This window comes from Nothoprocta perdicaria, unplaced genomic scaffold (genome assembly GCF_003342845.1).
Source record: "Nothoprocta perdicaria isolate Ctin4 unplaced genomic scaffold, notPer1 scaffold_3, whole genome shotgun sequence".
NCBI classification, from domain to species: domain Eukaryota; kingdom Metazoa; phylum Chordata; class Aves; order Tinamiformes; family Tinamidae; genus Nothoprocta; species Nothoprocta perdicaria.
The window spans coordinates 8,919,345-8,929,607 of NW_020455532.1; the positions used below are offsets into that span (position 1 = coordinate 8,919,345).

Genomic DNA, 10,263 nt, shown 5'->3' on the forward strand with positions numbered 1-10,263 from the left:
AAACCCCATAGGAGCCCGGAGCTTTTTATAGCCTTCTTTAAAAGCACGGAGATCACGATGGGGATGCAGATCACAACCCTCCTAATCCAAGCAGGGCAGCAGGCAGCCATAAACAAGTCAAGCAGAGGTTGGTTTGCCTTGATCTGTGAAATGGCAACCAGGATATTACAGCAGCTCTAAGGCAAGGGGCCAAGCGAGTGGGGAATTGCCTCAAAAACATGCTAAGGATGATGCCTTGAAAGGCTTCGTGTTGGCTCTGAAAAATGGGCTCTGATTCACCTGTTCAGGCACTGTAGCACCAGGGCGGTGCAAGAAACAGAAGTCATGCTGAAACATTGGTGCAAGTGGCCTTATATGTAGGAGAGCCTGACAGATCTTTTCAAGAGCACTAGCAAAACCCATTTCCAGTTCCAGAACAGTGCACAGGAACGTGCATCAGTGCAGTCATTTTTRAAAAACTGTCCCACCCAAGAAATCACCTTCTTCTGTGTTCCCAAATAGAGATACCTTCATTTAACTGATTTGCAGGGTGGATTCTCTCCTCAGGAAGAGCTTCCTGGCTGTTGGGTGACTTCTTACTGAGATCCCACAATCTCTCACTGCAACAAGAAGCAGAGTCCATGGCCAAGGGCCCAGCACTGGATGTGCCCATCAGGTGAACTTACCTTCCCCGAGAGCCAGTGACAGCTGGGACAAGTGCCACCAAGGCAGAGGGTTTCTGCAGCAGCCACATGAGAGTCACGTCACCTGCTGAAGTTTCTTCCCAACACTGAGTCACACAAGCCCCAATGGGAAGGGCTGCATCCTCCCATTAATTCCAGGTGTTCCAAGTCAATGCTCAAAAAAAACCCAACCAAACACAGACAAACACACAACAAACAGCAGGTAGAATTTATACTGGTGCCTCATTTTAACTCCTATGACTTGTCCTTGTCTTCCCAACATTAAAATTATGTATTTTTTTTTTAACAGGAGTTCCCTGAGCCTTGTCCCAGGAATGCAAAGAGATGCCGSGGATGCAGATCCGGTAAAGACCATCGCTGTTTTCCCATCCACGTGCACGGAGCAAAGCTCTCCAGCTGCTCCCTGTGCTTGATGTGAAGCTGCAGGGACTGAAGCAGGAGTTGTCCCAATGGTGCTTACAGCTGTGTGCCACAGAAGAGCAGGAAAAGGCTGAAAAAACAAAGAAAACGGCAAAGAGAGAAAGAAAACGGCAAAGAGAGAAACCTTCCTGAGCAGGCAGCGTGGGGACCTATTAATGGGTGACTGTCACAGTGGGGCAGAAGGAAAAATTCAATCCTAAAGGGAAAGAGAAGTTTACTTTGGAAAGCAAATTTATCACCGTGCCAGGTTATTGTTATTACTTGCTTCACTCTTTGGGAGATAGAGAGAAAACATCCAAATGTCCGCAGGCGGGAGCGCTCCCCGCCCGCGTCCTTGCACACACGCACAAAGGGATGCTCCCCTGGAAATCCAGGCGGATAATTGATCCGCTGACGTTCAGAAGCTGCGGAGGGAGCACAGGTATAAAAAGGGGAGCTGCAGCGAGGTGGCAGCTAGGGGACATTTGCGGGGAGACCTGGCAGCATCCTCGGCTTCCCAGGAGCCTGTCCCTGAACGGCAGAGTTCACGGAGCAGCAGTAAGGAAGTTGTATCTGCRGCAGGGAAAGAAAACCCCCGGAGCAGCAGCTGATTTGGGAAGAGCTTCTTTCCTCAGGGCACGGTAAGTGCGAGCCTCTGCATGTGGGATTAACGAGGGAACATCCATTTGGAAAGCGGGAACAAATAAATCGCACTGAAATGCAATCAGAGCTGGCATCGGTAATGATTAATTGTGCCAGATACAATGACCCTTGCACAAACCATGGATTTTTTTGCACTAAGTTATAGAATGAAGCAATAGCTGAACTACGGAATTAAGYGACAGAAAGATACTATAACTGAGACTTGTAAAAACATGTTACACTCACTAGAGGAAGCACATATTACCTCTTTTGTGCCACTAATATGACTTGCTTTTACCCTGGAAAATGAGAGCTGTTTCACTGACTAATAAAATTGTGTTTGAGCCAAACCAAAGTATGAGGAGAAACCCAGGGTTGTGGATAACACAAAGCCAGCTACAAGAGCAGGCAGAATAAGCTGCCTGGAAGGATTCCGCTCTCCTAAGGTGATATTGCACAATATCAAAGTCAGAACTTTATAAAGCTGACTGTACAATAAAGGCTTCATTGCAAGCAGTGGTATTTTTAAGACCGATCAGCTAACTCAACTCCTTACTGTTTCTAAAACCTTATCTAATCTCCCAATATCATTTTCACAAATACTGCCGTGTTAACAGTGCACAGGATGGAGTGGAGCTATTGTGCTCTGGCTGTTGGATTGGCATTAAAAGCCTTTTATCTTAAGGGGAATTTATTTATCAGTTATTTCTCCGCATGCTGCCAGAATGGAAAATAAGAAGGTGAATCTGACCTCAGGGGAATGTAAAAGATGAAACAATTTTGTTGTTTCTCGGGCTGCCTGTATGCGGGGTGACAAATTCTTGGGCATCTCTTCTGAAATAGCAGACCCTTCTGGGAAGGGGGTAGGACTTTCATTTCAGGCACCTTCCCAAGGGCAAAAGGGAGACAAGTATCCCAAAGGAGGAGGAAGAGACTGTAGAGAAGGGAGAGAAGACAAAGCAGAACCGGGGAAGAAGGACAAAACTGAAAAAGAGAAAAGGAAAAAAAAGGAGTGAAAAGGAGACTGGAAGCAACAGGGAAAAAAATCTCAATGGGATAGGAACAGAATCTGGAGGAAAACCTAGTGCTGAAAAAGAGAAAACAAACACAGAAAGGTGGTGGTGATCAGGGCTAGATGCTAGGAAGAAATGGGGGAATCAGACAACTCCGGGCTAGGATTTCATTTCCTTCCCTTCTCGGGTCTCTGGGCAGCCCTCCTGCTCCTGAATAACCTGCTGCAGAAACTGGAGCAGTCCCTGCTCCTCTCTCACAGRCTCCTTAGATCCTATGCTCTGTCTAGAACAAGATGTGTCTGGAGATACCCTGGCCATGGTGGCACAAAAGGCACAAGCGTTTGCTGGATTCAACAAAAAGGTCCCAAAACAGCAGGAATTTTGCCCTCTCCCAAAGCCAATCTTGACTTTCTCTGGATTCCCATGTGAAATGCTGTTTTCCACATGAAATGCTGGTTTCCAGCCTATTCGTGCTGATGAGAAGGAAGAACGAAGGCGACATTTACCCTCCCCTCTATAGTCACCACTGACTCCCTTTGCTTCGCTCTTCAGGGGACTCCGGAGGGTGGAAGATGCTGGATAAGGTCACCCTGCTCCTGTTGCTGCATTTGGTCGTGTGCTCCATCTCCTCTCCGCTCTACCCAGCTCTCAGGTAGGCCCATGAAAGCTTTGCCCACACCCTAAATCTGCCTCATCTCCCAAGTCCAGGTGTTTAATAACAAGAGTAACAACAGGGGCAATTCCCAGTCATTTGGTGCCGGTCACCTCAGTGCTGGCGCCCAGCAGATGATCCCAGGATCTTCTCTTAGGTCTAAGTGAAGTGAGGTCAGGCCAGGGCACATGGCTGGGAGAGCTGGGCCTGGTCAGCCTGGAGAAGAGAAGGCTGAGAGGGGACCKGATCAGGGTCTGTAGATACCTCAAGGGAGGGAAGGAGGAGGATGGGGTGGACTTTTTTCAGTGGTAGCCACTGATGGGACTAGAGGAAACGGCCACAAATTGAAGCACCGAAAATTCCACAGGAACTTAAGGAAAAATGTCTTGACAGTGATGGGGATGGAGCCCTGGAACAGGCTGCCCAGAGAGGCTGTGGACTCTCCTTCTCTGGAGATCTTCCAAACCTGCTTGGAGACAGCCCTGTGCCACGTGCTCTAGGTGACCCTGTGCGTGCAGGGGGTTGGACTTGACCTCTAAGGGTCCCTTCCAATCTTTAGGATTCCATATGCTCTAGGATTAGGAAATTTAGGAAATTTGGGGAGGCACCTGGGTTAGCGAGAAGCAGCCAAGCTCTGCTTTCCAAGGCTCTCCTGAGCTCTTCACCCCTTCCAGGGCTGCTTCCACACACAGCCGCYCAGCCACAGCCCTCAGCCCTGCTGCAAAAGAAACACCTGCCAAATTGCAAGGCAGATGAATTGCACAGGCTCTACTAAACTTCCTGCCTTTCCCTGGCTTCCTTTTTGGGAACACTGCTGCCTAAGGCTGCTTGCCAAAGGGGGCACACAGCTGGCATGGAATATTTCAGCCCAAACACTTGGCTTTGGGCTTGAATGCTGCGTCTCACAAAAGGAAACCTGGCATCTCCAGAGCAGCCAACACCAGCAGCTCCATCACTCACTGAGAAACTGCCCCCGGGGCACCTGCACTGGTCACAACTGCAGATATTTCAGTGCATGAACATGAGAGCTCATAATATTTCAAGTATTTCCTTGCAGACAGTTGCAAATTAGTATTATTTTCTACTGTCACAACTGGGTGCCTGCACAGAATCGCGCCCTGAGTTCTGTGGATTAGCAGCATCCCAGAGGATAAGCTTTGCTTCTGTGATGAAGCCATGGCCCAGGCATAATACCTGAACCAGAGGAGTTTTGCTTGGGAACACTCAGCAAAAGGGAAATGCATTCATCACTGCACTGCTAAAACAGCATCGAGGCAGTTTCTGGCTGAGAAGAACAGTCAAAACTTGGGTTATTGATGAGCTCGAGAGGGCAAGAGTAGAGAAAAAGCGGAACAGGGAGCACAGGTCAAGATGACCAATCACTGCGTGACATCTGAGCCTGCATGACGTCTGCTTAGTGACCAGCCTCGGGGTTTCTTACAGGTACAAAACTGGGTCTGTTCCTGGCAAGGCAACGAGCTTCCAGCTGCAGGACAAGAGCCCCTTGCAGAGCCACAGCCCCTCAGTGGAGGGCCAGGACGAGGAGGGTTTGCTGAGAGACCCCGCTGAGCAGAGGTTTGTACCGTGGCTCGGAGCCCTGCTGCAGCAGGGAAGGTCATTTCTGCCCAAAGCCCCTTGCACCCGCGGGGACCCTGCAGCAGCTTGTGCTTCGTCTGCACGAGGCGGTTCTGGAGCCTGGTGCCAGCACAGCTTGGAGCTGCCAGAGGCCCCTTTTACTCCCGTGCCAGAGCCCCGCGGGTCTCCTCCTTCCCACCGGATCTCTGACCTCACCTCTGCTTTTCAGCCCCTTGACGTTTTTTTAGTGCAGATACTGCAGCACAGCAGGTAGTAYTTGGTTTTGCTACTGCGGCCCTATTGGGACTGAGCTGCCCCAAGCCCCTTAACCCCCTGGCACTGGAGGAGTCCAATCCCAAGCACTTAATTTACTCTCCCTGCCCCGGGGTCTCAGTGTGACCTCGGGGGTATTTTGGCCTCTGAAACACCCGTTTCTCAGCCCAGTGGCTCATTCCCAGCTCCATGAGCCCACCCTGCGCTTGTCTTTCACCTCTAGGATGCAGCGTCACGCTGATGCCATATTCACCGACAACTACCGCAAATTCCTGGGGCAGATTTCCGCACGGAAGTTCTTACAGACCATCATCGGCAAGCGCCTTGGGTAAGCACACCAGCCTGCTGGCTTGGCGCGAACGCTGGGCTTATGACAATGGGCAGTTTCTTTTGTGCAAGTAGGAAAACTAGGAACTACCCTCCGCTGCAATAGGACCCGTCTCTCCTGCTGTTCCCCACACCTAGGGGCATCCTACACCCCCATTTCTAGGATTCCCCTAATCACGGCTGTTATTAAGCAGCATAATTAATCCTTTCCTCCCACTATCCATGTCAGGTCAGCTGAGAGGTCCACCGTGCTAGCAAAAGGCAATAACCTTTGGGGACAACAGCTGCAATGCCCACTCTGTGGTAGAAACACTTATTCCTGGCCCCAGGCTGAGCACGGAACAGTCTCTCTCCTATCAAACCAGCTCCCACCTCTCCCCTAATGCAGGGGTAAACTCAGCCGACCAATTTCTCACTGAAACGACCAATTTCTCACTGAAATGACACGGAATGGCTGCAGGCTGAGGCCCAGCTGGTTCCCCTGCCCCGCTGCTCTGCCCGAGCCCCTGTTTGAGCCTGCAGAGAGCCCGGGGCTCTTCAGAAAGCAGCGCTAACAGCAGCTCCCATCTCTGCGCCAGCAGCGGCGAGGGCAGCCCGAGGGACGGGGCGCACGCGCTCCTGACGAGGCGCCAGTCCGACAGTATCCTCATGGACAGCCGCTACCACCAGCGCATGGTGCTAAGGGACTTCCTGGGGGCGATTCTGCAGAAGCAAAGGTAGGTGGCAACCATCTCGTCATCTGCTCACTGCAGGAATAATAAGGCTCTTGTTGCTGCTTGGTTCCCCAAAGTCAAGCTGCTGGGTTAAGCGTTATCCTTCACGTGCGCTTGGGGAAGAAGCAAAGCTCCTGTCCGCCCGCACAGCCCGTCCGTGGGCACAGGGGTGGACAAGGAGCAGCCTGCCCCGAGCCAGCCAACATCACGCAAAGCAGCAGGTCTCTGTTTTGTCTCCTCATTGCACAGAGCCTAATAGACCAGCAGTGGAAAGAGAATTTCCCTCTCAAGCCCAAATGATGCCGTGACTGTCCAACTCTCTCCTCTTTCCCAGGCCTCAGGACATGGACAGCAGTCACTTAGGCGGCTTTCCCAGCACCCTGGCTAAGCTCATGTAAATATTTCCCCCCCTTTCATCTCCCTGTGCTCTGGTGAGTATCATTCCCTGTCTATTCAATTCCCTGTGCCACACACTGCTGCTGGGGTGCCCCAACCAAGCAGGCTGAGGGCTGTACCCAGCACAGCCAAGTCCCTTGGCTGTCACTGAGCCAAGGGTAAAAGCTCTGCCTTATTCTCAAGGGAGAGACCAGGAGGGATGCAAAACCTTGGCAATGGTTTCCCCAGGACTAGCTTCCAGGTCCAGGTAGTCTGGCCTGAGCCTTCGCACACACTGATGTCATGGCAGGTCTATCAGCAGATCCAGCAGAACCCAGTGGCTCTGCTGGACACTTGGGAACCAGGCAATCCCTAGCTGCTTCCAGCAGCCTTTTAAACCTATCCAAGATAGGCTGCTTGAGTGTCTAAGCTAGAGTAAAGACAGACAAAAGTCCCTCCCAGGGAGTAGTTGCTGCCTTAGATCCCAGGGACASGACAGGTTTCCCCTCTCCCTGCAATGAACAGGTGGTGTGAGGGAGTCTTTAGTTTCCTCCATTCCTAAAATTAGGTTTTTAGTTTTCCTCACTCCTGAAAACAGGCAACTKGAGCTTGAAACATGGTCTGATTCTTGCTGACCCTGGGAGGCAGCCAGCCCCCCAGCCCATTCCTGGCAGTGCTTTTATTCATATAAACACCAGCTTTCCTAGAGGAACCAGCTTCACCTCACACCCGTTTCAYAGAAATTAATCCTGTCCAGCCCTAGCCAGCACAAGTGGAAAGGGTGTGAAAAGTGTGTGCATTTAAAAGGAGAAAGACACCTACATTTGTACCAGAACTTAAGTCATGGCTGTGCATTCAGGTGGGAAAACGTGGCATTTCAGCATCTCTTAGCCTTTCTGCTAAGCTTGAGTTGGTTGTTTGCGTGTACTGGTTCTTCCCACAAATAAGGTCAACTAGGAGAAACCTGTAAAGATTGGAAAAACACCTCTGTGTCCTCAAAAATAACCCTTGCAATTCTCTGTTGTCCTCCTGCTTCTGTCCAGGGCAATTCAGAGCTCACAGACAGGACTGCACAGTAAGTCATTCACAGCAACCAAGACACATTCCTGGAGGTGACCAGCTGGGAACTGATGCAGATACTCCTCAGTCTGCTGGATAAGGAATGCAATTATGAGCCCGGCTTAATTCACTTCAGTCTTTACTATTTAATTCCCTTTCTAAATACCGGTCTCTGTATTGAATGAGGCAAAAATACCTCAGAGTTTAACCTAAGGCTGCTTTGTGTGGGGCTAGACAACCAGTGCACTCCTAATGCTGCAGAGATACCAATTAAGCCTTTCAAATCATGAAGTAGAACAAGAAACCTGCAAAGTCACCGTTCTGGTTGAGGGCCCCATTAAGTATGTGGCCACCAAGACCCACTTTAGGCAACTTAGTAAATTGATTAGAGCCTCCTCCAAGTAGAGGCTGAAGGCACAACAGGGTTTGGATCAGGGTGAATCCACATTTATCTGTTACAAACACCACTATGAGTGGTTAATTAGCTCCTTAATAAGAGCCCTGGCATCAAATCTGAGTTCTAGAAAGACTTACAGAGTCTAGCCCTGAGTTGTTTAAACTGAAGCTACGTCTTTGCTCTGAAGAAAGCCACTTCCTTCCCTGTCACCCCAATTCTCCTTTTGTTCATGTAATAATTGTATCTTCAGATGTAAATARCAGCAGGATGGGCCCTGCTTTCCCACCAGCAGCAGAAAATAAAAGTTGTTCTAAATAAACCTGTGCAACAGCMGGTCAGGATGGCTCTTTGTCTATTGAGATATTACTTTCTTGATCCTGTGCAATGGAAAAGTGTTGCTTAAAGGCAGCAGGCAAGAGCACAGAGYRGGTAAAAGCTGTGCTAAAGAGGGCTGCAGCTCCCAAGTGGGGTCTAGTGCCAACAGATCAACTCCAGTCTGGAAATACACTGTTGAAGACCCTGAAAAGCCTTCCTCCCCTGCATGCAATCAGTGCTGTGAGTCTGCAGTAGACACCATCCCATTCTTCTCTGGGTGATCATGCTCTAGGGTGACAGGCTGCAGCATGTGTGGGAGTGAAATGACACCAGTACCAAATCCCTACGGATAACAGGACCCTTTTCAGGTTTTATGCTTTGAGCATTAGGATAAGACTAATATTAASTGCCTCAGCAGGGTGGGAAGCAGTGAGAGGAGGCTGAGACAGGTCAGAGAAGTCACAACAGCAGGGAATGTGCTGATGGGAAGTGTGTTACCTGTATGCAGGCAGAAAAACATCCCAGTGGGATGCAACAAGACATCCTCCTGCCACCCAGTACAGCTGGACAGAGAACCCCCAAGAAAGGGAGAACAACTTGAGCTGGTCTTGAGGAGGCTGGTTCCAAATGTTTCTGAAAAGCTSTTCTGTAGCGAAGATCATAGTGAACTTCAAAAATTCATCAGGGGCTCCTTCCAAAAGGAGCATTACCTAAAATGAAGCAGGCTCTTAAGAAGTAGCAGCAGTGACAAAAGAACAAACCTTTTGCAAGTGGCATAAAATCTGTTTTGGAGACTTGCAATAAAATCAAAAGCTCTATTAAAAAAAACTTTCACAATGCCTACACATGGATGGATAAACAGATGGCTGAGTACAGCTATTTGCAATAAAGGGGAACCCTTTGAACAAGCAGTTTGTGTCCAAGTGAGGAAACAAATGCTCAAGCTCTGGCAGATTGAATGTAGAAACAAATAAAGCAGAACAGAAAGGGTCTGAGGAATAAGAAGCCGAAGGATTAAAGACATCCTTGGTGAACACATGGCAGGAAAGGTAGAAAATTAATAGTCAGGAGCAGAGCTTAGAGAGGATAAATCATAGAACTCCAGGATTTTTCTCGTATGCATCCAAATCCTCCCTACAGAACACACCAGAGTTCTTCTATAGGGGACRTACTGGAGCATCTCCCACAATCCGAGGTGTTAAAAACTCTCCCCAAAATTATAAAACAGAGGGGACAAGCGAGCACTAACGCTGTGCTCGAAGGGAATTCAGCGGGGTGACCAGGAACTGCAGGATGAAACAGAACACGCAGCAGCTTAATGATTTCTTGCTTAAAATGCTTAGGTGCCAGAGCCCTTCAGTTTTTCAGAAGGGCTGCAGAAGAGATCACGGGACTAGTTCAATAAACTCCTGTCTTGTCCAACGTTCACAGTGAGCTTAGTAGTAGAAACTATTATAAAGACCAGGAACAGAGGGAACACATTCGGGGGCAAAGTGGGAACTAGAAGTAACTTAAGTTTTGAGCATGGAAATAAGCACAGAATTCCCTGGAAATCTGTGCTATTCCCCAAGTGATCCACCTTCCCCTCCTCCCTAGGTCATTCATTTACTGCTGATAGGAGTCAAAGAGGGGGGTAAACAAGAAGCGTGGGTGCCACGAGCCGTCAAGATGCTGGCCAAAGACATTCAGTTAGACACCCTATAAGATGGAGAAAGATAATCCCATGTCAGTGTGCAAAATAGGCTCCAGATTCACTACTACTAATTAGGAGGATATTTTGGGGTTTGCCCTTAGGTTTGTTATTATTGTGTCCTTTCAATAAGGCTAAAGTCTAGACTAT

The 10,263-nt window shown here is 49.2% G+C and overlaps 1 protein-coding gene across 1 annotated transcript; it reads left to right on the forward strand.

Moving 5' to 3' along the window:
* Positions 1-3,294: 3,294 nt before the first annotated feature.
* GHRH (growth hormone releasing hormone) lies at positions 3,295-6,675 on the forward strand. The gene is made up of 5 exons (XM_026042232.1): positions 3,295-3,389; positions 4,833-4,964; positions 5,461-5,565; positions 6,143-6,280; positions 6,612-6,675. Exons 1-5 carry the CDS (start codon positions 3,310-3,312, stop codon positions 6,673-6,675), a joined length of 519 nt encoding a protein of 172 aa, XP_025898017.1. The 5' UTR covers positions 3,295-3,309.
* Positions 6,676-10,263: the final 3,588 nt, after the last annotated feature.

Excerpts from the sequence above, each read along its gene's own strand:
- GHRH (XM_026042232.1), top strand. The coding sequence starts at position 3,310 with ATGCTGGATAAGGTCACCCTGCTCCTGTTGCTGCATTTGGTCGTGTGC. Across the intron at positions 3,390-4,832 it reads CCGCTCTACCCAGCTCTCAG|GTACAAAACTGGGTCTGTTC; the intron begins GTAGGCCCATGA and ends GGTTTCTTACAG. Across the intron at positions 5,566-6,142 it reads ATCATCGGCAAGCGCCTTGG|CAGCGGCGAGGGCAGCCCGA; the intron begins GTAAGCACACCA and ends TCTCTGCGCCAG.